Source organism: Pomacea canaliculata, linkage group LG3, assembly GCF_003073045.1.
Source record: "Pomacea canaliculata isolate SZHN2017 linkage group LG3, ASM307304v1, whole genome shotgun sequence".
NCBI lineage: Eukaryota > Metazoa > Mollusca > Gastropoda > Architaenioglossa > Ampullariidae > Pomacea > Pomacea canaliculata.
The window spans coordinates 18,780,697-18,808,362 of NC_037592.1; the positions used below are offsets into that span (position 1 = coordinate 18,780,697).

General features: G+C 39.0%; 2 protein-coding genes and 1 long non-coding RNA gene across 7 annotated transcripts; 2 read left to right on the forward strand and 1 right to left on the reverse strand.

Annotated features, from left to right (window-relative positions):
• The first annotated feature begins 1,294 nt into the window (after nucleotides 1-1,294).
• On the forward strand, nucleotides 1,295-6,061 carry LOC112559433. Of its 2 annotated transcripts, none has more exons than XR_003098330.1 (5): nucleotides 1,295-1,309; nucleotides 1,761-1,977; nucleotides 3,534-4,036; nucleotides 4,563-4,687; nucleotides 4,938-6,061. It is a non-coding gene; the product is annotated as an uncharacterized LOC112559433 (long non-coding RNA). The 2 variants fall into 2 exon arrangements; XR_003098331.1 differs by having other exon boundaries at nucleotides 1,777-1,977.
• LOC112559432 (uncharacterized protein PB18E9.04c-like) lies at nucleotides 5,918-16,473 on the reverse strand. Of its 4 annotated transcripts, none has more exons than XM_025230685.1 (13): nucleotides 16,304-16,473; nucleotides 14,837-15,001; nucleotides 13,975-14,190; nucleotides 13,695-13,819; nucleotides 13,139-13,250; nucleotides 12,696-12,859; nucleotides 12,324-12,449; nucleotides 11,882-11,981; nucleotides 11,030-11,190; nucleotides 10,183-10,278; nucleotides 9,688-9,757; nucleotides 8,933-9,062; nucleotides 8,507-8,619 (listed from the first exon to the last, which is right to left on the reverse strand). In XM_025230685.1, exons 2-12 carry the CDS (start codon nucleotides 14,967-14,969, stop codon nucleotides 9,034-9,036), a joined length of 1,332 nt encoding a protein of 443 aa, XP_025086470.1. In that variant the 5' UTR covers nucleotides 14,970-15,001; nucleotides 16,304-16,473; the 3' UTR covers nucleotides 8,507-8,619; nucleotides 8,933-9,033. The 4 variants fall into 4 exon arrangements, with proteins under 4 accessions (XP_025086472.1, XP_025086470.1, XP_025086469.1 ...); XM_025230684.1 differs by having other exon boundaries at nucleotides 14,837-15,015; XM_025230686.1 differs by lacking the exon at nucleotides 16,304-16,473 and adding an exon at nucleotides 15,339-15,406 and having other exon boundaries at nucleotides 14,837-15,015.
• Nucleotides 16,474-18,709: 2,236 nt separating this feature from the next.
• LOC112560216 (CD151 antigen-like) lies at nucleotides 18,710-26,812 on the forward strand. The gene is made up of 9 exons (XM_025231883.1): nucleotides 18,710-19,033; nucleotides 20,077-20,141; nucleotides 20,558-20,749; nucleotides 21,542-21,616; nucleotides 21,989-22,087; nucleotides 22,694-22,826; nucleotides 23,035-23,201; nucleotides 23,860-23,943; nucleotides 25,502-26,812. The coding sequence occupies exons 2-9, from the start codon at nucleotides 20,082-20,084 to the stop codon at nucleotides 25,565-25,567; spliced, it is 876 nt and encodes a 291-aa protein (XP_025087668.1). The 5' UTR covers nucleotides 18,710-19,033; nucleotides 20,077-20,081; the 3' UTR covers nucleotides 25,568-26,812.
• The last annotated feature ends 854 nt before the right edge of the window (nucleotides 26,813-27,666 follow it).

Consider the following 27,666-nt stretch of genomic DNA (forward strand, 5'->3'; position numbering starts at 1 on the left):
CTTCGTCTGGTGATTATACATGCTTACTATCCCTGTCACCAGAACAACCACATATGGTTCCCAGAGTTTTAGTTACTGTGCTGCAAAATAGTGGAATTTTGTCTCCTAATATGTGACATCTACCTTCTATCAAATTCTTTATATGTGCACTAAAAACACATCTGTTGCATGAGAATCCCTTGTTACACTCATCAACCTAGTTGTCAAAAGTTGTTATAATAGTCAATTGACTAGTCTGCCTCTCGTCTTTTTCTGCATATTTATTAAACTCTCCAACCTTACTCTTTGCTTCCTGCTTCCTCTTTGTGTCTTTAAGTTTGTCTAGATGTTTGTTTTTCTTTCGACCTGTATATTGTGTCCATGTCTTCTTCTCCTTCGTGAGAGTGATTATGCCCATATAAATAAACCGCTTCATCTTTCATCATCATCGTCGTCGTCGTCGCTGTCTTCGTCGTCGTCTTTGTTGTTGTGTGGCTGCAGCTTGTGTGACAAATAAAATCTGTGAATCTGAAGTCACATTTAAACGCAAGCATTTACGCCTATGGAAACGCTTTTAATACATCGGGTCACACATCTGCTGCCATTTGATTTCAATAGACTAGGGTCAAAGTTCTATTACTGGAAGGAAAACACTCTGAAGTCGATGAATAATACAGTTTGCAGTATAATTAAATAGAATTGTTTTTCACACACTCAATACCGGAAGCAATCAACGGTTGAACAATGCTTCTAAAAATAACATGTTATTTTCCGAGTTAACTGATGCATATAGTCGAGATATACACGTAGCTATATATTACAGACTAAAAGATGATACTTCAAAGGTTGGTGACATCAATTGTAAAACAAACCACCCTTTGGGTGTGGGAGGTTATGACCAGAAGAACATTGCATGCCTGTCTTGGTCAGACTCATGATCTGAAAACGCTTAGGGTAGTGACCTGAAAGTAAGTGACAAGGAATGAAGGAAATAAAAATATGTAAATAGTCTGGTGTGCGGCAGACGTTTGCGTAAAAACCCAGGCGAAGTAATAATAAGTATAGACATACACGTCCGAACCCATATCCTCTTCTAGACAGACCACAATTATTCGGGAAAAAGTGTGTAAGTAAGAGATAACAACTATAATAACTATGAAGTCTTATGGTATATCACTAAGCGGATTCCGAGAAGATAATGATTATGACTGAGCGGGCAAACCCTTCAAGGTCAAACCGTTTCAGCTTCCGGTTGGCGACGATGCATGATTCTGTGAGCCATCCGTCTGAACCTCGGCCTCGAGTTCAGTTGTGTGCAGCCGCAAATCCTGTAACTAAATATTTCTCTTTTGACTGGTTCCTTCAATACTGGGAATGTGACTCTAATTTACAACAGAATACCTAAATATAAAGGCTTTATGCCTGTGTTTTTATTGAGTCTCTGTCCATAGTTGATTGGGTAATTCAAATTATTTATACAGGTAGAAAAAAGCAGCAAGTAAAACAAATAAAGCATTTATCACAAGAAACATCACCAAGCTGATCATTTCTCTCTCTCTCTCACGCACAGATGAATAGATATTGACAGAACAAGATTATATTTTAAGAGATCATTATGACAATCTTATTTTGTCGAATATTTCGCATTTAAATTGTATCTGCATTCTCGCCACAAGGAAGTGAAACCAAAGCTTAAACTACGCTTGAAGTCTGCACTGTCTGTACAAGGAAGTTAAACCTAGACTGACAGTGACAGTGCGATGTTTGTATTCCTTACAAAGATGTCTGCACGAGCAGGGGGCGGGCTATCAGCGGTGACGTCACGAAAGGAATCAGCCAATCATCGTCAAGCTACTGACACGGCTTGAGTAAAAAGCACGCCCCGTCACTGGACAGCTCATTCCTGGCGACGCGTTGGCACTGGCAGTTGGTGACAAGACCTTCCTCGTGCCAGACATCCCCCCCCGCCACTGACACTGACAGAAGCCGAGTCGTCTGGTGAGTCGTAGGTTATGTAACGGATCTTTTCTTACATTCCACTGTCACCTTTAGGAGTTGTATTTATGTACACAACTACACTTTTATCGTTTGTTGTATTTGTTTTGAACATGAACATGTTCTTCGGCTTGAAAGGGTTCAAAATGTATGTAAGTTGATAAGTGGAAAAGACTGGACTACATTGAGTTTGTATCGTCATCTCAGACAAATTTCAAAATGTCAGCTTATCCTATTTTTTTTGAATGGGAGATGCAGACGAACTCGCCACTCAAGCCCAGATTTAGAAACAGGAACAAAATTATCCATCCCACAATCATTACTGAGTTTTGAAACTTGCTTCAGTACAGAAGTTATAGAGACGACAATTTTTCCTTGTGAAAGTTTCACTCCACATGTTCTGTATCATCTCGCCATCTTGCACTCTTCTTCGGCTTGTAGTCTTCTCCCTTCTCTTTCATCTCCGATCCTGTCCTCCCTAATCTGTTTTTTTTTTTAAGTACTCATGATGCGTTATGCTTACATACAGCATTGAAGAACACACACACACAAGCATATCTCTCTCTCATAGGGACAGTACAAAAGCCTTCAAAGACATGGAATCACAATTTCAGTAATATAGTGGAATTAGCCGTGAACTAAAACCACTTGGACATGCCTAGAGAAACCCACACTGCGCTGCTGTATGTATGCACAGATAAGTGTCTTGGGTGTAGGATCAGCCAGTATTTAGTTCCTTGTTCAGACTTGGCTTGTGTAGTCAGTCTAATGTATGACCCGGCCTCTGTGTTCAAGGATCACAAGAGCACTCATTGTGTTACTGCGTTGTGTGCGTGTTGCGCTGGTACACGCATGTCGTATTAGTAATGTGCTCTGCTGCACTTCAGTATAAAGTGGCAGGACAAGCCCCCAAACCCACCCTTAGCGTGGAAAGAGGAAGTGAATAATTACAGCTAGGTGACGCACGAGGTGGTCGGCTAGGTTGGTTTTACATACAATGGCTGTGAACAGACATACAGTAACGGCTTTGGCATGGCACAGTCTAGGTCTATAGAAATATCCAACATCGCACACACTGCAGAGCAAACCTACCCGGGGCTGAGAAATTGCGTATAGCATTTAAAATATTTACATGTCTGTAACCGTGTCTCAAGTTGTGTTGAGCTAGATGTGAGGTATCTGTTACTGAAGTAGGACATACGGTTTATCCAAAAGTTGTCGATCTGAATTTAGCCTCACCCTTCAAACATGAAAAGTGAGTCGAGATAAGGGAATAAGATTTCAAGATCGTGTTTGAGTATACGTCCTCGTCCTCAGTTTTTATGACATTGTAAACATAAAATCCTTAGTCTGGGTTTTGGGAAGAAAATTTATCATACGACTTGAGGCAATAAATCTGCCAGGAACAGTTAGCTCACTACAGGTGGCGCAGCTGCTGAGCACTTCGCTTAATATATATTGTAACCCTTGACAGACGATTGGCAACGTTTACAACGACGATGACAACGATAGGTTCCTACAACATAAGCTTACGTTTCTCAAATAAACTCTCGCTGCAGGTTCGCCGAGTGCTGCCGTCTGATGGGTTCAATGTAAAAGAAGGATTGACAGGATCAAACCGTTGACGCAGGCATGATGGAATTGTCAGCCTGTCTGCTACAGCGAATGGCGGGGGCCTCCTTCCACCCGTCACTTTGGCGATGTAGTGTGTGTGCTTGGTGTGTGTGTGTACAATTGTATATGCATTATGAATAAACAGTCTTGGACTTCTCTCCTGATGTTCGACTTTTTCTTTTGAAGTCAGAGATGAGAGCTGAGGCTTCAGTGCCCATTTTTTTTTATTTTTAGAAAGGTTGATGTGGTTATTATATGTCTTCGTGTATGTGTGCGCGTGTCTGTGCGTGTGTTGGTATGCTTGTCTGTATTTTTCGATCTCAGGCGAAGATAAACAGTCTGAAGAAGCCGATATTATCTGTCATTATCGGTGCAGTAGTCGGCTCTGTCGTCGCCGTTGCTGTGATCGTCGTTATCGTCATCGTTGTCATACGACGAAGAAGGGCAGGTAAACAGAACTTTAGTGTTACGGGGACGGTTAGTAGGACTACGTCCAATGTCATAGACACAGATAAATAGTATCACGTGCTAGGACTATCTTTTGTATCGTAAGCACATCTAAGCAAATAGTTTAATCCTATGTTTAGTGTATCTTTTAATAAAGTTACAGATAATATTTAGGACGATTTTTGAATATATTTTTGAGAAATCTGAAACGTGTCAAAGCATTGTTTAGGTTAGATAAACCAGAAACAGGAACTAACGGGAAAATTATTTAATTTGTTGACATTACAATGATGTTGTTGGCAACAACTGTAACCAGTGTAATGAGTGAAACTTACGATAACGTATTTAGCAGAAACTTGAAGATGAAGTTAGAGTATTGGAACTTAAAATAACGAACTTCCCATGCAACATCTAACGATGTGAAAACCCGTTCATGGCTGTTGTGTTGTCGAACAGCGAGTGTAAGGATGTCACAATTTTTTTTAGGAAGACAAAGATTAAAAAAAAAAACACTTTCAACTCAACAGATCCAACATACGCAAGTCCGAAGTCGAGGCCTGCCCGGGTGAAGAACACGAGTACATGGACCTGAGCGACACAGCCGGTCAGCCAAACCGGACAGCTGACTCAGAGCAACGAAAACAGGAAGAAGGTGTTTAACCATTTTAGTCATTCTATTTGCAAGCTATAGAATGTTAAGCTTGTGCAGCATTCGACAAGACGATTCGCATATGTATTCGCAACTACATATCTGTTATTTTTGATGACATCTTCACCAGCTGCTGTGTTCTTGACCTTATGTACCGATCTCCGCACAAACTCTTTTAAACTTAAAAACATTTCTCATTCATACGTTTATCATTAACATTTACATTATTTTTCCATTCATTTTGTGCCAACAGGTGCTTACGAAGTTCCTGTGTTTCCACCTTCTTAGCAGTGACTTTGCATAGAGTGATGACATCACGGAACTTGTCACCGAATACAGGGCAAATCGTTTGTGCGAAAGGACAATGGCATGTCACCAGTGAACAGGTAAAGACCAGGACAGCGTCTGGGCGTGGCGTGTCTCAGATGTTGTACAAATGGATGCAAGCCATTTCATTGCTTCTGTGGCTTTAGCTAGCAGGCCAGTTTCTTCACTCACAACAGGAGAACAAACGATATAAACGGGTGGGTAGCTTAGGTCTTTGACGGAGAGTCAAGAAGCAAGCCTGGTCAATTTAGCGAAAGTATGGTAGACTGAGATCGCCAACAATTCTGCCAGTAGATTTTTCATAGAGCCACAAGGGAGGAACCAAGACCACGAAATTAACAGTAATGGTTGGGCTATGGAGGAAATGCAGCCAGCCGTAAACGGTACCTCCTGTGGCTTACGAAGTCAAACTACATACGAGTATGTCGTTCAGGAAGATTCTAAACGTCTGTAGCACTGGCTACTTCCCCTGAACGAAGTAGAAAGACCGACTCGCCATTATCATTTATTATACAGCCAATATGAGCTCGGCTTGTGCACTTTGTTGAAACTGAAAATGACTGATCAGAAGTACAAAAGGAACTTCAAAAGGGCTGTTTTATGTAGGATGTTAATGTTGTCAGAATGATTGATTTTAGAAAAATGTACTTTCTTTTAAACCTAAACAGATAAATATCAAGAATATACAAAGGCCCTAGATACCATACGCTTTTTTGTTTACTTTTTTCAAGGAATTGTAGCATCACAAGCTAAGCTCTCGGCTTTGAAGAGCAAGAGTACTTCAGACAAAGTATGCCTCTTCTATACATCTCATGTCTATGACAGACACAACATTCATATAGAAGTACTTATCATTTCAACTTTGACCTCTTCCCCATCACCCCACAAAGCAGTCAGTATTTTTTTTTTCAGAACCGCATTCGCCTTTGTTTTATATGTGCTGTTTATTGAAATCTGTGATGAGAAAACTGTCATGATTTCTTGAGAAAGTGAGTCTTTTGGGTTATTGTTTTGAAACATGCGTGTTATCTAGTAAACATTTATCTTGAACTTTGTTAGTTTTTGATGGTCATTTCGCTCTGGGTGAGTGCATGATGTTTTAGTGTTCGAGAGGTATAATTAAATCTTTCGCTCATGCGCGCACTCTCCCATTGACCTATGACTGTGGAAGCACTAGGACTAGAGTAGCAAGATGCAATACTTCACGCTAAGACACGACACAAAAACAAGCAAGGAGGGTGTTCTGTAGTTCGCATTTAATGCAACTTCAACATAATTTAATTCAAGAAAAGACCTGCATTTCATAGGCATTTCACATATTTTTTTAAATTATTGTGAAGAAAAGCGTGTGAGAGATTACTCATAAAACGTTTTCGTTATCTATGATATTGCTGATGAGAGGTTTGTCCTGCTTTCGAAAAACATGGTAGAAACGAGTGGCCACAAATCCAATCAGAAGGCCGACCACCAGTGCTGTCACCACTCCGCCAGCTAGTGCCCCTGAAGAGACAGATTTGGTCACTTAGGTGATACTTCAGTTAAACAGTTCATAATGATAACCTTTCCACCTCATGCCCCTTGTTAACTCTTGAGTAAATAATCTCAGTGTCGTCAACATTATCATCGCCACAGACAACAGCACCACCCAAGCATTCACTTTGTAATAGTCAGAGGAGGAGAGCTTGCAGTTATGCGTTTTCGTCGACTCATGTAAGAACAAAACAGAATATCAACACACAAGAACTGAGCCTGTACTCGAACATGAGACGGAATAACACATGATCTGCAGAGGACTAAGAGGCTGATCCTATACAAAGGGTCACGAATACTTACCAGCGCTGTAATCCGACTCGCACTCGGGTGAGTCGGAAATGACGAGGTGACGGGCGGATGAGATATGCTCGTGCAGGGTGGATGATGGACATGCACACCCTGTCGCAGTGGGACACGGCGAGCAAGGGGTGCACTGGAGAGCCATGGCTGTTGTTGGGCAGGAGACACGGGGTCGGGAGGTGGGGCACGAGCAGGAAGTCGACCTCGGCGGGCACGGGACGATTTCCTTGGGAGGGCAGGGCGTGGGCGCAGGGCACGTGCAGCGAGGAGAAGGTGGGCAGGGCTTGACCGGTTGGCAGCTGGTAGTAGGGATGGGAAAGGAGTTGATTGGACGAGGTGGGAACAGTTGCATGGAGGAGGAGGTGGCGGACAAGTCAGCCGCGTAGTGGCTGCCAAGCGTGTGGAAGGAGAGGTAAGTCGAGATGTCCGCACAGATGACGATACCAAAGGCGTTGTGGGCGGGATGCTCCTGACAGTTGGGCACGTGCAAGGAGTGGGCAGAGGACAGGTGGCTGTCCTGGTGTTAGTAGAGGTTCTTGTGGTGGAGGTGGTGGTGGCTGTCGTAGGTGGCGCTGTGGGGACTTTCATGGAGATAGTTTTCGGAGGTAGAGTGGGCACTACGATAGACGTCGGTTTGGCTGTCGTTGTTGTAGTTGTGGTGAATTCCTCATGAAAGTTGTGCTCCACAACATTTACTCCTTCTAAAGGCATTGGCTAAGGACAAAACAACGAGAACGTGAACCCACACGGTACAGCTACCCTTTTTAAAAAACGAAGAGTACTTTCTTCATGTCTGGTGATGGTTTCTACTTTTCTCATCGATTAAACACATCTTTGATGAAGCCAGAAAACTCATTGTACTTAAATGCGTGCAGTCTAAAGGTGTGAAGAAAAGTTTTTAAAAAAAAAAAAAGAGAAAGATCTACTTCCAGGTTTTCTGCCAGTGCACTCTCTCGCTCACTGACTTGCTTAGTCGAGTGGTCGTTGTAGATTTATGCATGCTTGCACGTGCATGACGTTTCTGGTATACAGTGAGAGGTGAGTGTTATGTTTTCAAGACTAACATACGCTTTTAAGGTCCCTGCATTCTTAAGCAGCACCAGAAAAGTCCTTACATTACATGACTGTATAAATTTATGCAAAGCACACAGAATGACTCTTACAAATATATTTTTGACTGCGAGAACGGAGTAGCTATTAGGTAGATATTAACAAGATTTTTTTTTAAAAATTACCTCACCGTCGGAATCACTGAGCATTATGGCCAGGTGGGAAGCTGCAACTGACCCCTTCAAGAAGTCGAAGGCCCCATTAAGGTCAATTTCTCTTCTGCCGAAACCATTAACTTTTGATGGGCCAAGCATAGTTCCACTCATAAAGAGCGTTCCGTGCTGGTCATAGTCGAACTGCAGTTTGAAAAGACGGGTGACGCTGTCGTATTTTTCGTTTGAACAGAATAAAGTTTATTTTGTCGCATTAAACATTCAGTCATCTGAAACGTTCGTCCAATAAGCTTATTTTTTATAATTGCCCGAGACTGATAGCTGGCAACTCACACACAATTACACTCGATTTGTCTTCTTGTAAGGTTGACAGTCGCACACACACATCCTCCTCCCCCTTCCTCGGGCTCCAAAAGCAGTATAGCGCGCTGTCCCTTACCGTAACATCTGTGAAGCGATTAGGCTGAATCTCCAGGTGGGAGGCAAGCTGTACAACCACGGTTTCCCTCAGGTACGGTCTCCCGAGGAGAATGAAGTTTTTGGGGTTAACAACTGTTTATTTGTAAAACAGTATGCAATTACACATCGGCACACATGCATGCAAACACACAAACACAAACACGACTCATTTCGGCACATAAGCACAAATATTCTGTTTTTCTTACTGGCATCCCGATATTACAATGATGATTTCAACCGAGGATGTGTGAGTCAGAGAAAGCAACCATTTTCACACATGTTGTGGGTTGTGCTTGTGCTATGTGGAGAGCGTGTCAGCAGCTATATTACGGAGGCCCTGTAAACAGATGCCATTGCCCGAGAAGAAATGAACACCAACCTTGATGTTAAGTACTAATTGCTTTACCTTTGAACTCTATAGTAAAGTGTTTCTTGTTGCTGGCGTCATAGCAGGTCGCGAAGTCAAAAACTCCAACGTCCGGTGTGGTAGGGTTGTAACGCATGATGTTATATACAGCTGGTCGCAGGGATCCACCCTGAAGGAAACAATGCACAGGGAAGAGTATACTCACCAAGAGTCATAATACATTGTTCTATACGCTGAAACACGAGACACTTCATCTCTGCATTTGTTCTATGATTGCTTGATTTAGTTTTGAATAAGCGCGAATTTTAATTGTATCATTTCAGTAACTGGTTTCGTAGCATTGGACGTTACAAAAGAAAAAAAAATGTGTTAACAATCATTACGAGTGTTTACTTGCAGTTATTTAAAATATTGCGAAATGTAGCGTGTTCGTTAGCGTGACATTGCGCATTTTTAATAAGCTGTGTAGCAGTTTGGTTGTTCTATGCCCAAGACAGCAACACACACACCCTCACGCACGCATTTACGCAGCTATCTACTTTCTCTTTGGAAGTTCCTGGTCGAAAGTTCAACATCATAATTCTATTTTTACATAATAATCGACAATGTTCCATGGTCTGTTTCCTTCCAACAAATAAAACCCTGAACATTTTACTGCTGTCCTCAATAAAGTGAAGTAGGCCAGTTTTCTATATAGTAATAAAATAAAATAAGCGCTTAATGCCACAATATTCTTGTGAATGTATATATATAAAATATGCTGCATTCTGTATTTGTTGAGAAGAGTAGCTTACTTTCCAGATCTCCATCCTGAAAAATGCACCGGAGCCCACAACACTTCCTGTCGCCTCTGTCCACTGCGGTCTGGATAAAACCGAATACGAAATAAATTTTGGGGGAATATGCTATTGAACTTTTCCGAGGTCTTTTAAAATGGCCAATTTTTCGAGAAAACCCGATTGTCTCAAGCCTAATGTTATTATCTGTGTGCACTTAAATGGAGAGAAGAAAGAATAACTCGTTTATATTGACATTTCACAATGCTATTATTGGTATATCAGAGGCTTATAGATGAAATATTTATTTAAATCATTTAAGTCTAGTGCTGCACAATGATATCTCGTCATAAATCATAGCTAATGGCCTGTGTGGATGTTTGACCAGTCATCTGACTGTCAATACAGAGACAAACAGAAGGATGTGAATAAACGCGCCTTCGCTATTCGATTGTTATCTCCCATTACACAACACCACTGTTTCTATGTAATATGTAGCAAGAAATTACACACCGATGTGAAATACCACTGGACAGTAATCTCTCTCTCAGCATCAGGATCAAAATATTTACCGATCCAGGTGTTACACTCCACATCACGAACAGTGGTCTGCCCACCACAAAGATATAAAAATAAAGAATGTTAATTATGATGTTTACAAAATGCATGTCAATACTGTAATAATTTGACAGGTAGAACATCGCATTGTGAGTGAGTGTGCATACCTGTGTGTGTGTGTGTGTGCGTGCGTGCGTGTGTGTGTGTGTGCGTGCGTGTGTGCGTGTGTGTGTGTGTGTGTGCGTGCGGATATATATATATGAGAGAAAATTATAGAGTGAATTGTCGATCAAACAAGACTCGTTACAAGCTCAAAATTTGGAAATAGCTGGATAATCCGGCTATTTAGCAAGAAATAATCGCAGGCTCAAACTGTAATACGACTTGCTGAAACTCCCAGATAAGCCCGTTCACATCCCAAGTGGTTGAGACTAACAGGCTGCTTCCGTCCAAGCCCGTTATCTATTAAGTGACACAGCAGGAAGGTCCGCTGAGTAGCGAGGAGATGCACTTAGTGTACGGATGTCAAAAGAAAAGTCGAGCACGACAGAAGATGGCCGCTATCTAGATGAATCATGGAAAGGAGAAAATCAAAACGATTCTCTCTGCTAAGATGGCCCATGTGTTTTTCAAGAAAAAACTACATCTGAGCAAGCGAACCTTCTTGCGACTGTTTTAAGAAAGTGCTTGAGGTAGCACCAGGCACCTGAGTGAAAGTACACGTGTGGTAGCAAGGGCCAGTAATCCTTTCCCCTCCAAAGGCAGTGTGATGTGTGGCAGGGGAGACGACCCACACACTTACCGTTCCCACGTACTGTATGTCAGCGACCTCCGAGTGGAAGTATGTGGCGGCTGACATCATCGAGATGTTCTTCTGATTGAGCATCACAAAGTCATCGCCAATGACAAGAGGCGACGGATCCTCGCACGACATGAGATGGATATCAATCATATACTTCACACCTGAACAGACAAACTGAGCCTTTAACAGTGAAGAAATTAGTATGAACATGAGACCTGTATGTTATATTGGTCACTCATTCATTGTATTCATAAGTGTTCGACGTTGTTCTTACTTCCTCTATCTCTGAATGGGGGCTGCTACGATCATAATTTATGCACATTGATTAAAATTTGTCAAAACTCTTTAAGAAAGACATGATTATGTTATACTGAAAATGGATTTTCAGTAATGATGTGTATAATTAATTATTTCACACATTAAATGATTATTTGTAATAACTTATAAAGTACTTTTTGTCACCTAAGAAAGTTATAAACTCATTTTTACGTTTTACATTTCTGTTTCCTTTTTCTCGATAGAATTACTCTCAGTGTATTGAGAACTGCATTGGCATAAGCAGATCCTCTTCACACAGCGTAACCCTTACCAAACATCTGTCTTATCCACCGTGTATGATGTGATATCTTTACTATCGGCTATCGGGCAGAAGCCCGGAGAAATAAATTTGACCTTTTTAGCTGGGATCAGTACTAACTAAGGTATCTTTATGCCCTGATAACTCGAAGCAATATAAATATGCCATCTTAATATCTTTTTTTTTTGAAGAATAGTTATGTAATCTAAAAGTCTCATTTATTTGAAGCAAGATAATTTCGTATCCTTCCAATTATTTATTTTCCTATCGCTTACCTACATTGAAGTCAAAAATATAGGTGTGCGCATCTGAGTCTGAACCATCAGCCCTCTTAGAATCCCATCTCACCATCTGCAGGCTCCGGTCATACCAAATCTACAACATGGCACCAACCTTTACACCATATTGTCGACCTAACATCTCACGATATAAGAGAGGTCTGACTGCTGTCAAACTACAGTACAAAATGTCACTATCTAAAGGAACATTTCTTTTAATTATTTTTTGTTTCGTGAAAAGAAGATGTTTTGTAATAAGTAAGTGCACTTTATCAACTCTAAATATGATAAAATAAACGATTTTTTTTTGAAGGAAGGGGTTTATTGACTTTGGATTGATATTGTTTTCAGATCGACAACTTATTTAAACATCAACTTCATTCAGTGATCATCCTTTATCTTCGACTATTTAGACATTTCATGCGTTAGTGACCCTGACCTCCTGATACGCGATCCGCAAGAAGTCCTGGTCAATGACTTCCATAAGCAATGAGAACTGGTCTGGAAATGACGGGAACCGCATGGACTCGCCAGTCCTGTTCGGACAAAACAAGCCTTTTGACGTCTGACACGCACATGCACAACCACACGCGCACCCACACACACACACAAACACCTTGCGAGTATACAATTACAGGAATAATTTTACAAATACAAACATAAGTGTACACACTATTGTAAATTGTATCATCATACAGAGGTTAGAGATAAAGATTTTCAACGATTATGAATGTGGAACATCATTTCATATTTCACTCCTTCCACTTTAAACTAAACACTGAAGAAAAGAAAATAATGCAAGTTGCCGTACGATAAATGTCTCTGGCTTAAAAGTTGGATTTTGTTGAAATATTATTAAGTCTCCGATGATGTTATATTCTGTGACTTGTGACCCATTGTGTCGACGTGCAAAGTACTCCACGCGCAAAGGAACACTAGTCTGAGGCGTCTGGAAAGGCGACATCCAAGATGAATCTGAGGAGTAAAGTTCCAGTGTTAACTGTCAGCGAAAAACTGAAATAAGCCACACTGACATACAGTCACCTATACTGGAATAGGCAATGTTTTTGTTTTGTTTTTCCTGTGCACTGCTATAATGTTTTTAACAGAGTAATTAAAATCGTGCCACATCAAAAATTTGAAAAATTCAGACAACTCTATGTAAAGGACGACTGCGAAGTCAGTAAGAACGATAAAAAAAATAAATAAATAAAACAAACAAACAAACAAACAAACTAGAAGAGAAAGAAATACCTGAAAAGTAGAAAGTTGCTCGGTTGGTCATGTTAATGCTGTAGTCGTACAGGCATGCACTCCATCTGGTGGCTGGTATGCCACGAACCGTCGTCGTGTTTACCATGACAGCCTGAAAGCCATTCAACACAGTCTTCTGAGCGACATTACAAGATCCTGTGTAACAAAGATGATACACATATATACTCCTAAAATCTCTACCGCTCTTCTGGGAATGCTTGCAAAAAGCGCAGCATACTATTACTACTAACAACAACAACAACAACAACAAACATTTATATGGCGCTTTTCCAGTGATTTGCTCAGAGCGCTTTACAAAAATGATACACTGGCCCATCCGCTTAAACTGAATCACTAACAACTATGCGCCCAAATTCGAATGTAACAGACACTCTTGTCCTAAAACTTTCAGCTTTGTTTGTTTTTATAAGCCACGTAGGTTTAGAGTAAGAAAAGTGTGGCAGAAGGAGAGTGACAGCATGGCTTATAGGTAAACAATTTTGATGAGGAAAATGGATATGACATAAAATGGCAAAGGATGTGCTGTTGTTCCTACATCTTGGCTGGCGGCCATTTGTTGGAAGAGAAAGTTGAAGGATGTCAGGTAGAAGATGTCTGAGTACGAGTACTGATACCCCACAATACTGTGCACCACTCGACACGTCGGTCCAGAGCTTGCGCCTAAAGGGGAAAAAAGCCAAAAGTTTTGTGTGAGGGCGTTGCTGTACGCAGTGTACAAAAGACATTTGTTAGCAAGAGGTTCGTAAACAGATTTGTTGATTTGTTTCCGTGTGAGGTTTCTCACGCTACGTGACTTGATTGCTCTCTGCACTCACTGGCAAAACTAACGTCCTCCACCGTGACGTCCTGCGTCAGGTCGTTGAACAGAAGCCTGACGTCAGCAGTCACGTAAGGAAGGGAGATCACCACAGTCTCCTTTTTAACCTCCCAGCTACGGTAGTTCTTCACGAAGTAGGTGTGTCTGGTACCCAGGTCACTCCATGCGATCTCTGTCATCCAGTTCTGAACAAGTGGTGTAGGAGGTTCTGAAACTGTCAGAGTAAGTTTGTTTGTAAGGACGTGCAGAGTTTTGTCTCTAAGGATCCAGAGCAGTCAGCAAAAAAGGAAAAACAAATTTATGAAATGCCTTGTGTATTTTAGTTTTGGTTGTACTGAATGTTGCATACCTTGCATTTTGCTTTGAAGTGACCCATAGGTAAAAGGAATTATTTTTTTTTACAGCAGTTGCAAAAACTTTTGGCGAATATTGGTATAGCGTGCGATAAAACTAACAACTAAGGGAAGGCTTGGCTAGGCTTTAGTTTAGACAAGTGGTACTAACTATTAAAAAACAATTTTATTCCTTCAGATCAAATTTCATTTTAAATGGTGATAAATATTTACATTAAGCTGGCGCATATTAGTGTACATAACTTTCTTTTGAATTAGACAAATGACATGCTTAACTCACGAGATTTTATTGACAAGATTGATTTTGATGTAAAAATAAAACAGAACCAAACACGACAGCAAAATAAGAACAAATAAAAGCAATAAAATATTAATTAAATAAACAAACAACACTGCCTATTTCTCTTGACAAGTGCAGACTCCTGTCATCCTCTCATTCACACAAGATGGCGCTTCTCGTCAGTCAGACCTGGCGCAATTCTAATATAGTAAATAACTATTGTCTACCTCGCCCGTTGGATGGTGTGCAGACAGACGTGTCAAAGTCAGTGGCGCTCGACGAAGGGAGAATTAAAGTGGCTAGTGACATCATCCAAAGACAGCACACCGTGTGAGACGTAGACCCCATACTTCTTACCATCTGCTGGCCTCGAAGGCGCTGCGATGGAAGTCCTGAGGATCAAAACCTTTAAAGAAGAATTTGGCTTACAATGATGCTGCTGCCTCCATTGATAGTTGTTTTTTTTTGTTGTTGTTGTTGTTGTTGTTTTGTTTTGTTTGTAACGTATCAATCTTGATACGTTTTTAAGTTACATGGGCCTATTATTGCCTAAGTAATCCAAACAATGGGAAAACTGTCAGTATATGAGTAGTATTACTATGGCATGCACATTGAGCTTTACGCATTTCATAAAGTTAAGGTAGAAAAATACGTATTATTAACAATGTATACGTCTCTATTGCGGTAATCACGTTTCGTTGTATATATACTATTTTAATAATATGTTACCCTGGAAAACAAAAGTTCACCGGAAGCTCATCAGAAATGTGACAATGCACACTAGGAAAAGGTGCAGCGATTGTAGTACATGTATAAGGAAACGGAACAAAGGAGTACTTCTCCTGAGAATGAGTTTATATATAAACTTGTTGAAATGTTAAGCGTGCTGCTCTCTTCTAAAACTGTGTTATCATTCTTAAAGTTGCGTGCACGGACAGAGAGAGAGATATACTAAGAACGATGACACCGTATCAACGTTATCCGCCCCTGAACAAGTGTATTATAACAATACTACCTTTATCGTTTACTGATTGCGATACCAGCAATGGAGGTCAGCTATTTCTATTTGTTTGCTTTTTGGTGTATCACATAGACAAACAAGCCATTACACGGATGGCAGAAAATACGATTTGTTGTTCAACACACAATCTTCAGAATCGACGTTTAAACATACTGAAATTTTGCTTGGTGCTGTCTACCAAGACGATAAACGATAAGAACGTGAGTGATGAATGTCAGGAGTAAAAAAAATTATTAAAGATGTATAAAAAAAAGCAAGGCAGATTAATAATTGAATACCAATTTATTAGACTCATATAATGTTTTCAAAATTAATTCACTTTTTTTTAAAGTACGGTCCGCCGTAGCTGTCAAAGATTTTAAAAAACAAAATTAAAAGCGAATTTAAGTGTTTGCAGTGTATTCGTCAATAAGATCCAGTTTTCTATAATAGTAAGTCGTGAGATTTTGGCATATTCTACGTATAAACAAGCCTTCTAGTACCCTCTCTCTTTTATTATCAATCACATCAGTCATGTTAACCACTATCTTTAATCTCTTTCAACACTGTGTAGTACTTTGTGAAGAGCACCCAGATATGTCTTGCCTTGTGATTGTGACTACCTAATTTTGCTGCTAGGTGAAGTGGATAAATTAGAAAGCGAGAAGCCTGAATATAAAGACAAAACACAAACCTTTCTTGCTGTCTCTTTAACGTTCACATAGCTGATCGGTGAACTGATTGTAACAGTGGGAAAAACACTCTGTCACCGACAGTAAGTAAAGAAAGTCACTGAAAACTTCTATCGTGGAGCAGCTATAACCACTAGAAAGCTTGTGCTTAGCACGAACCTTACTAACCCATATTGGGGCATGATAACGATTTCGATATCATTGTAACAGTGATTGTTTGATTGGTCGTCTTCGACTTCAAGTTCAACTTTTTATCGACTTGGATTGCGGGGATCCATAAGTAGAAAGGCTGATATTCAAAATTAAAACAAACGAAAAAGTCCTTTGACAAAGCACAGAAAAACATGGATAGAGAAAGCAAACTAGCTATTAGGCACATTAATCTGGGATGGGGGTATCCTGGATAAACTTATAGGGTTAAGGACTCACAGACCCCTCTCAGACCCCACCAATTTCCCTGTAAAGCTCAAAGGGTTCCATTACATCAGGGGTAAAAGCATAAATTATGAGATACCATAAACTCTTAACAGAGAAGGGATTGGTACAGACTGATACACGCATGCTTTTGTTGTAGCTTTGCTGTGACTGAGGTAATCAATATTTGCCTCATTTTGAAAAGGTAAAATCTTATTGCACAGAAGCCCCTAGCAGATTCTCTCTTGTCCTGCTGGTCAAACAATAACAGTAGTGCCAAAAGTCACACACACACACACACACAGCACCCACACTAACATCTTACACAAACACATACACAATGACATTGGACCCTAACAACCCACACACACACAGGACACTAAAAAAAAAAATCATTAAAGTACCCACGCTTTGTCAGCTGGAACCCGAGCAATTGCCCCAGTCACGGTCTTTTACACACGTGAACAAGCGGAACTCCCCACTACCGATCCACCTACCTTTCGGAGGGCCACATACACCATAACACTTTCCCTACCTGCATGCATCCTACGCATTGGTAGCATATAATGAGCATACAGCGGCCATGTTTGTGAGGCATCTATCTACTCACATAGAGGTGCTCAAATAACGCGTCCTGCATTGACCAGCAGACTCATCATTGTCTCATGCTCAAACATAGTCCACTCACAACCACTGGTTTACATGTGCAAAAGCGACACAAAATTTAACAAAGGACCATTTTTCCCGATACCTCACTGCAGCGATCCCATCTCAGCACCTAAAGTCCACCTGGGTTCTGTTTGAGACATCCGCAAACAAGATTTTTTTTCTTGATGTATTTTGTTTGTATGCGTTAGGCTTTGTTAGATGGGTTCTTCCGAAAGTTTTTTTTAAAGATGGGTTGAGTGGGGGAGGTTTGTTCCGTCACTCATGTGTATTACAGTGTATATAATTGTAAACAACAGTCGTCGATCTTCGGTTCTCAATCACGGGCACGCTGTTTTTTCTCTCTGCATGTGACATCTACAGGCCGGCTGCTTTGCCATGGTGTAGCCTTAGTTGCTGATGGTGTAATTATACCAATAGTATCCCTCTCTCCTTGTTCCGGTTTGCTCGAGCTTTTCTTTCATAAGTGTGTGCACATGTAAATTGTATTGAAGTTCTTATGTGATGATCCACGGGTTATTTTTAGCGAGAAAGGGGCTTGTGCTATGTAGTGTCACACTGATATAGGAGTTATAGGAGTGTGGGACTACAAACCCTAGCTCACTAGTGCCCCACACTTATTAGTCACCGCCTTTTTCCGGATGAGATGACTAATGCACGGGTACTGTGACAATTTAATTGTCCTGTGGTGTAGCGAAGGCGTGATGTCTCAGCTGTGACAATCCTGGACAGGTTGTTTCTGGTAGCACAGTGGTATCTTGAGTGCACTTTCTCGTGGTACCGCGTATGTAATGTTTTCAATACCCTCCCTCCAGTTTAACCGGTTCCCCGTCCTTCATCTTCATCGCTGTTCGTCCACAGCTTGTCTCTATAGGGATCGAACCACTCGATCCTGACATGATCGTCTGCCAGGCGGAGTATACTGGTTTGACGACTATATACATACATATCGTAGGAATTAGTGATTAAGAGGTCTTTGGGGGGAAAATTTCTAACAAAATATCCGAATCAAGCAGGTCACTTGGTGTAAATAAAGTTTAAAGTTGACGATTGACACAGTGACGCACACTGCTGCACCCGATCGATTGATTGTACTCACAAAGTCCCTCCAGACTTCACAAAAATCAGTCCAGTACTAAAATACTTTATAGTTTTATAAACATAACTGAGCAACGTCCATGTATATATATAGCAATTCATTCATACACTGGACCTAACTCAGCAATATCATATTCCAGAAAGTTTTTTTCGCCTGAAAGTTTTATAGTGCACAAGTCGAAGCCGAAGCCGGCCATCCCACGTGTAATAAATACAGCTGACATGTGACGACTGTAATGTGCATTCTTCTGCCTAAAATATGTACAGGTCTCTGGTGCTTGGTCTGATATACAGCTACAGGTAAACATTAAAATGTGCTCTGCGTTCAAGTTATACACTACAACAGACCAAGAATAATTTCCGTATACCCAAACATTGTTCAACAGCTAAGCGTCGGCCTTTCCCTGAAGTTACTGTATGGTTGTAGGTTTACCTTGATGACACAGATACGCGCGTTAGTCACCTTTACATAATCCAGGTGTGCGCAGTCTCCCACGCTAAAGAGCTCTCGACGACACGAAAGGTGTAACACCGGGCAGTTTAAATCAAAAGAGGTAAGCCGACAAACGTTATTCGTGGTTTAAAATACAGTGGTAATGTCTGAAACGTTTAGAATTTAGAACTTTATTATTGATAATGAGCCCGGTAACATTTAAACTGTTGTTGACTCTTTTAACATGGGTTTTCAGGAGAGAAGTGCGAGTTGGTAAAGGCAGTCATAGAAAAATGGGATAATTCGTACAGGTGCTAATAAACAAAAAAAGCAAAATAAAGTCTTGTAATCACACTAGTTTACTGCAAAGAAGAGACATCAAACCTATGGAAAATTTTTGTTTCCAAATCAAATTAACTTGGGCTTTTGTTGCTGCCATGCTATTCTACCAGAACAAGAAGTAGGGCATTTGTAATGTCTCGCATGATGCTATTTTGGTTTGTAATTAAACAGTTGTTAATTATGTTGACTGCGCTTTTGTCTTAAATGAAAAAAATTATTATTAAAATTTAAAGATGCAGTGAAGCATTTCAAACCAAAGCCATAGCATGTTCTTTTGCATTAGTTTCTGAGAATGTAGGAGCATTAGTGTTATTCTGTGGTTTTCATGCAAAATTGTCCCATGTCAGTGACAAAAAAAAACCCCAAAAAAACAAACAAAACCCAACAAAAAAACAAACTCAAAATCAACAAGAGAAAATCAGATATATTGATGTTCTTGGTGCCTAAAAATACTGCGATGTCACTTGCTTTGCACCATATATGCTTTTCTATCAGTGACAGTATAATGTGCTTTTTATTAGTCCTGAACCTGGCTGTTGTTTCATTGCGTTCATTTGACCCCTTGTACCATGAAAACGAATTACTTATCCAAGTTTATTTTCTAAGAACCTGTATTTTGTTCACTGAACTAAGCAATACTGGATGAGATTCCCTAATGTACCAAGATGTCTCAGCAGGCATTCTTTGGAGCAACTTTCCAGGAAGTTACCAACAAAAATTACCAAGAAGTATTCTGTGACCTTTCACATTCTGTCTTCAAAGGCTTCTGTTTGTCCATCATTTAATCAGTATAACTATTTGCATAATGTGTTTTTATTGCAGCAGCCATGGCTTGTGGACCGAAGATAATCATCACATTTCTTATCATCTTTAATGTTCTTCTTATGGTAAGTTAGGTGCCATATTATTTATTATACAGGCATGGGACAATAGACATTTAAAGATAAATGTGCTTACATTGATTTTTCTATGATTTTAGTGCAGAATGCAGTCAAACCTTTATACTTAATCAACAAATTTAAAAAGATCACAAAACTACATGGTTGATGAGTCCAAAGTAAAAGGACATTTTTTTGTAAGCAAGGAATTTGTTTCGCTATGATGTTTCAATTACTTATGTAAATAATCTTAATACTATAAAGCAAAATAAATGGTTGTAATTAATAATATTTGCATTAACCTTTCGACAAACAAATGAAAGTATTGTATTACATCTATGTTTGCCATATGAAGATATCCTTGTGTGCCTTAGTAAACTAGATCCCCATACTTCTTTGACAATTTTCATTCTTGTTATCTACAGCTTGCTGGGCTAGCACTTTTGGGTATTGGAATATGGTCAGTGGTAGATAAAGTCTATATTTCTGATGTCATTGGCAACAACAAGTTTTCAGCGGCATCATACATGATTATCGTTGGTGGTGCCATCCTTCTTGGCATTGGCATCTTTGGGATCTTCGTTGTGAGATCAGAGAGCAGAGCTCTAGTGATTGTGGTAAGGGGGAGATTTTCTTCTTAAGGAAGCAAGATTGTGTTAACCTTTCCTTGATTCATTACTGTTTTTTGTCTCTCCAGTACTGTAAAATGTATGTTGCATTTGTGACGCAGACTGCAAAAAACAAGGGGAGTAGTGGGGGTTTCTTCAAAGAAGTAAAAAACATGCAACACTGAAAGTACTTGCTACTTCCTGCATTCTTCCCAGATGATTATTGAAATTCACTCCTTGCTGGATGTCCTAACTTGGCTTTTCAGCCATTTCAAAACCCTTAAATTTTTGTGAATGCCGAATTTCCAGACATATTCTGTCTCAGAAACTTGTAAATAAAGCAGTGTGGGGATTTTGTGTGTGCATATATTGCTCGATACCTATGCAAATCCATGTCATTTAATGGATCCTTACCAACATTTGTAGGAATGACTCTTTTGTCTCTGGGAAGTCATAGACCATTTGTGGTTGGTGTATTTTACCCCAGAACATGCTTTTTTTACCCATAAGAAGATTTTAGAAGAGGAAATGTATCTTCACACGAGTAGGATGTCATTTAATGAATCATAGAAGTAGTTGACGGGAATGATGTTAACTTGCTTTTCACAGTTTAGCTGTCCATTTTGATGATCTGGCTTTTACAAATAATTTAAAATTTTACTTTGAATCTATGATTGTGAATAGATTTTCTTTTCATCTTTTTTAAACTCCTTGTGGTGAATGATTTAGCACCTTTTCATTTACAATCTTTCCCCTTCATTATAAGATGTTCTAAACTAAACTCATTTTATGATTTTACAGTACTTCATTTTGCTGATAGTGCTCTTTGTCGGCATTTTATTAGCTGCAATCTTAGCTATAATATTTAAACAAGAGGTGAGTAAATTTTTGAAATACATTTTTAAATACTGTAGTTTATAAAGAAACAGATTTAAAAGCAAATTTTCAGCATGCTTACTTATTTATATACAAATTATTTTATCTTGCATTTCAATTATTATTTTTTTGCAGAAATTGTATGTCAAACGTTTTAATGTAAAAATCCATTACTGGTTTCTGGAGGATGCAAGAAATTCAGCCAGGAAATATTCTTTACTTGCCATGTTTCAATCAATGCACTATTTGCAATTTTTCATATGAAAACTGGTTTCCTGGAATTACATTTAAAGGTAATGGGACTTACTATGTGAGACTTAATGCACTTAAACTGCTTGCATGCAAATAATCCAGGTGATGATATCTTTGCAGCTGGAGGAAGCAATGATAGATGCTATGCGTCAGTCACTTGTGGGCCAGTATGGAGCAGACTCTACAATCACACAGTCATGGGACCGATTGCAACGAGATGTGAGTAGCATCAAGGACATGTATATGTGGATTGCTGTCTGTCTGCCAAGACCAGCGCTTAGCCTCTTACGAAGTGATCTGCTTTTAGTCTTGGCGAGCCATAACAAAGAATGTGACTAAACCAGAAGCTTTATTGTATCATGCCTCGTTTTAGCTAATCTGAAATGTGAATAAACCAGAAGCTTTCTCGTCTCATGCCTCGTTTTAGCAGTTAACTGGAAAAAAATTGTCTGCTAGCAGTCCAGGGATATTCGTGGTAGCATGAATAGGTAAAATGCCTTATTTCCAGACACAATAAAATCATTCATCTAAGTTGTGAACCTGAATCTGCATTTTAATTAGGTCTGTTGTTTATGGTGCTTTTTTTTTTTTAATTGTTTTTTCAGAAAATTTCATCAGTATTATGTTTATGAACCTATGTGTTTGTTTATGCAAATAGCTTATTTTATTGTGGTCTAACAAAAGCAATGCACAGTTAACAAAAATTCAGTAATTATTTAACAGAGACCAGCTGGTGCTTTTTATGATGCAAAATATCTTAGATTTTATCATTAGCTTGCCTGCACACAAGCAAATCACTCACATTAAATTTGATTGGGTTTTCAGTTGCGATGTTGTGCTGTACGGGCTGAGCGTGGATCTGAAGGGGGAACCACTCAAGACATGGAGACCATTCGGCAAGACTCCTGGCCTCTCTATAAGAAGACCCGTTGGTACCAAAATGCTCGAGGCCAGGACTGTGAGTACTCTTGTATACCTTGTATATCGATACCTTAACCCACAAGTGTTGTATTGAGCTTGACACTTTTGTACAAGAGAGCTTTTCTAAAGAATGGCAACCAATGTTGTGGCAGGACATGAAAGTGTAAATGAATAAAGTGAGATAAATATCAAAGTGAAATTTTTTGTAAAATATTTGCCAGTGAAGATATTTCATTTTATTGTAGTCACGGCTGGAATCAAGGATACAGAAGTTCTGTACGTACCCATAACCTGCTGCGTCTTTGATGAGGTTCTTCAAGGTTATATAAACCAGCGACAGTGTCAAAGCTGGAAGCTTGGTCCACCAGGAAATTATAAAGCGTCCTTGAAAAATAATGCGCTGTATTATGACGTAAGTCTGCTTCAAGTCAGGTGTGCCTTGCCTGTTCTTATTGTAACATTAGTATCATTAATTGATGTTTGGTGGCCATGAAAAAAGTAAATAACCATTAGTGACCAAAACATGTGGCAAATGTCAGTGGCATGGAAAGGTTTTGAAAATGTGCACATTACAAGACAAAACAAAGTAAATTTTAGGCGACTAAGACATCACATGCCGTTTTGAAAAAAAAGCTGCATTGTAAGAGTGCATGCAGCACAAATGAGAAAACAAAAGAGTACTCAAAATTCGTTTGATAGGACTCAAAATTGATACAAACCTTGGTTCTAGTAACCTTGTCAATGCAGTGTGTTGACAGTTTTAAGTCTCACTATAAATACTAACATGTTACAGAGGTAGTCAGTGCCTTTTTAATACATTAAGAATTATTAAAGTGTTAGCCTTTTTTAAGAAAATAGGGGAAATTCTTTTTCCTGTCAGCTTCCTATTAATTTAAATGAAGGAGGAAGTGATTTTTGGTCTAAGGGACAGGATGGCATAGATAAGACACATGAATATAATGATGATTAAATTTCATGTAAGGCATATTGGCACATAATTTGTTGTATGAATTATGTTCTTGAGGGTTTTGAGGCTGTTATGTGTGCAGTTGTTGGTTTTTATGTTTTAGGGGTGCTATGAGAAAGCTAAAGCCTTTATAGAAGCACAATCAGACATCATTGTTGGCTGTGCATTTGCATTTGCTTTTTCCATGGTAAGATTACTTTCATTTATATGAATCAAATCTTATAATTAAGTTGTGCATTTATGGAAATTATCTTTTTTCATCATCTTTTGCAATATTCAAATTTAATTTGCCATCCAGCCTTCAAATGCCATGTAGTGGCTGGCAGAATCCACATTCTGTACTTGTTCTTAGTAATTAAAAAAGTAAGGGGTTAATTACTATGTGGTAGGAGACAAATTGGGAAAATCTCCTTAGGTTACAGAAAAATCATGAATGTTGAATTTGCTTCTTTGACATCATATTTCCTAAATCAGATAGTAAAGGTGTAACTCCCCGAAAATGTTTTATTATTAAAAACATTGATAGAAGAACTTTTCACTTTTTTTAAGTACTAAAGGCCTATTCTCATGCTGCAATGTTCTCAAGGTTTGTGCATGCAAGGCAGCTTTGCAGCATCGTTCTATTCTCACGTAGAAAGGCCATTAGCAAATGTCTTGCGAGGTCCGCACAGCGCATTATGGTAGTCAGCAATATAACAGACAACATCAATGACCAGATTCTTTTGGAAGCTACTGCGGCTACGTTAGTTATGTTGCTTGATGAAGTCGAGAGAAAGAAAAAAAGATGTGGGTAGCTCGAAGGAGTTGCTTGGGGGCATATTCTTGTCTTTTAAAATATATTCAGAAGACTCACGAGAGTGTAGACGCTTTTTGCGAATATCGTCTTCTAAATTGAATGACTACTACATTTAATGGAGCCTGCAATTTGCAGACAAGCTCAAAGCGCTTACCAAGTTGTCTTGACCCTTTCGTGTTTTTATAAAGGGTCTCAGAAAATAAAGGCTTTCCACAAACACCATGCAGGCTCTGCCACATCGTGCACAGACGTGCCAATTTCACAGCGAGTGTTGTGGAACGATAGTTGCTGCTAAAAAAGATGATCTCAGTGAACGCATTTTCTGCTTCACATCGTTTTCAGAAATCAGGAAAACAGCAGACTTAAATATCCTAAATCGTATTAATAAAAATGAGCTACAAAAGCACATCAATAAAGATTATGAAAGCTGCTCATTTAATGTTATGTAGAATGTGTTTTGTGAGAAGAATTTTTTTCCTTGTATTTCTGTGGCAAAGTTCTTAGAATTTCTGGTATGGCATATCATTACACTTATTTATTTCATATAATCCATCACTATTATCAGCAGCGCACATTTTGGTTCATACATTCTTGAATCTGTTTTAATCGCACTGAATCGCTCAACAAGACACAAACATTGAAGTAAAAAGATAATAAAATTGTTACCTGTTATGCTATTGCCCAGCGCACAAGCAATTTCAATTAAGGCATTCTTGGCCTTATCCTGGTTCATATATTCTGGATGGGCAGTGTCAGTTAGGCACGGATAGTTCTCCCAAAGCAAAATAATGAGTACACATCTTTCCTCCGATCACATCACCATTATTTACAATTTGGAGGTAGAAGGGAGCCTACTGTGTTCAAGCATTCTGAGTGGCTACAACCACACAATGTATGTATAGAAAAATTTTGCACCCTATAATTGATTTTTTGTCTGTTAATGTTACAGATTGGAGGCCTAGTGCTGACTGTACTCCTGTTTCGCACACTTGCACGGCAGACACGTGAGCTGTAGTAAAACCTATTGCTATTTATGAGTTTCAGAACTATTAATTTCAGTTTCTTCAGAGATTTTTTAGTTAGGCATTGTAATGGTGATTCGACATTTTCTCTGAATTCCCAAGTGAAGATGTGGTATAACCATATCTTAGAGACATGAAATTGGTTCATATCATCACTTCTCTGGTACTTCAAGGATTTTTTCCCATTGTTCAGCTTGCTGGATGCAAATGCTGAGAAAATTTTCATGGGTGCTCATGACCATTGGCACTATTTTGTAACAAATCTCAGATCTGCTTTTTTTTTTTTAAATGGTGTATTGAGCACATTACAAAAATGTATGTACTCCCCCATTTATTTGTCGAGGACACTGTATTTCTAAATCATTGGTAAGTCGTTAATTAGGTGGTACAATAAACATTATTATCTATGCTGCTGTGTTCTGTGGCCTTTAAAGAACAATCCCATTCACAGTATTATTTTTACCAATTAGATCAATTTTAGGTTTGGTAGTCCTGTGCTAGTATTTTATGAGTAAGTTGACAAGATTAATGGTTGTGACAACACTCAGGGTATCAGCCAATCATTACATTCCTTTCATTTGGTATACTACTTTGTCTGCATGACTGTTTTTGTTAACATCTGTTCTGCAATCCAGATTAACATACCCTCTGGATTGTGCTTATTTGTTAATTTAACTGAAAGCAAAATAAAGTTATGCATTGTCCACATGCCAGGAATATGAGGTTTAACCTTGCAATTTTCTGTTTTGAGTAAACATCTTTATAAGATACTCATAGTCTATAATCTTTTTCCTTTTGCTTACTCTGTAAAATATATATTGTCAATTGTTTGAACTGATATTCCTTTTCATTTTTCATTTTGTTTTGACGCAAATTATAACAATTATGAATTTTACAAGCTTGATGAATTTTACTATTGTGTAAACTGTTTACCAATTTAGTTATGCATTTTACTGTTCAGACAAAGATACACAAATGTACAGTTCATTTTCAGAAAAAATACCTTGCTAGTTAATGTATCAAAGTTCTGTGTGTGTGTTAGTGTATGCATGCATACATTAAGATACGTGATGTTTTATATGTGAGAAAGCAGATGAAAGTGTGTGGGGAGGAGAGAGTGCATACATCCCTGAACATGTATACCCTAAGGCTCTATTTTAATTATTCTCCTGTGATGCCTTGTACATCATGCTGTCATTGTACAAACAAGAGTCAAAAATAAACAACTTAAATCTTCATAATTTTTTGTTAACTTGATGGTATGGTCTATAAATGAAAAAGTGTTTTCAAGATCTATTTTACTTATTAGTCTATTAGTATTTTTTGCACGGACGACCAAACTACAAAATCACAACAAATACTTTGTGTGACTTTATTTGAGGCCAAATAAAGCTTCATTGTGTAACAGATACATAAGATATAGTAACACAAGTTCTTACTTCTTTGGTATTAGCAGATGGTTATTTCTACTAAGATTTTTTAGAAAAAGTTTTGTTTCTTTTACAATAGATAAAATAAAAAGAGGCAACAATGATAGTATTATAATGTAATAATCAGAAACTTAAGTATAAATGTGCTTTAGCACAGGTTTTTCATCAAGGCATTAGGTACTCATCACGCAAAAATAGCAGCAATGAAAATGTATAAGAAATAGCTTTGACAAAACTAGACATTTTAAAGATAAAGAGTGGTGACACTTGCTCAAGAGATTCCTTTCCAATCACTTATTAATACCTCCAACATGAACATTGTTCAACTTCACCTGTTCAACTCTACATTTTGGGCTGGAAGCCACATGTGATGTCATGACTTGTTAATGGCTGAGCACAGCACTTCCAGCTACACAAAAAATACTGAGTTGTGAAAGCAGATGTACAATGGAAGCACAAGTACCTTTGCTGAATGCACAGGAAAGAACCTATTGCCAAAATAATGAACATTGAGAAGATAGCAGGCCAACTTCATTCCTATGTGTAGGGCTGGCTTCATTGTGTCTGTATAATAGTGTTTATGTCAGTGTATATAAGTCTTCTTTCATGTGCGAAGAGGGGTGATTTGCTCCTGACTGTTCATATATTACACACAAAAGCAA

Bases quoted from the DNA above. Each gene is read 5' to 3' on its own strand.
- LOC112559432 (XM_025230685.1), bottom strand. From the start codon at position 14,969: ATGGTAAGAAGTATGGGGTCTACGTCTCACACGGTGTGCTGTCTTTGG. The intron at 14,191-14,836 runs GTAGACAATAGT...TTACTCTGACAG, and splicing joins CACACCATCCAACGGGCGAG to TTTCAGAACCTCCTACACCA. The intron at 9,063-9,687 runs GTAAGCTACTCT...TGTTTCCTTCAG, and splicing joins TCAGGATGGAGATCTGGAAA to GGTGGATCCCTGCGACCAGC.
- LOC112560216 (XM_025231883.1), top strand. From the start codon at position 20,082: ATGGCTTGTGGACCGAAGATAATCATCACATTTCTTATCATCTTTAAT. The intron at 21,617-21,988 runs GTGAGTAAATTT...ATATCTTTGCAG, and splicing joins CTATAATATTTAAACAAGAG to CTGGAGGAAGCAATGATAGA. The intron at 23,202-23,859 runs GTAAGTCTGCTT...TTTATGTTTTAG, and splicing joins ATAATGCGCTGTATTATGAC to GGGTGCTATGAGAAAGCTAA.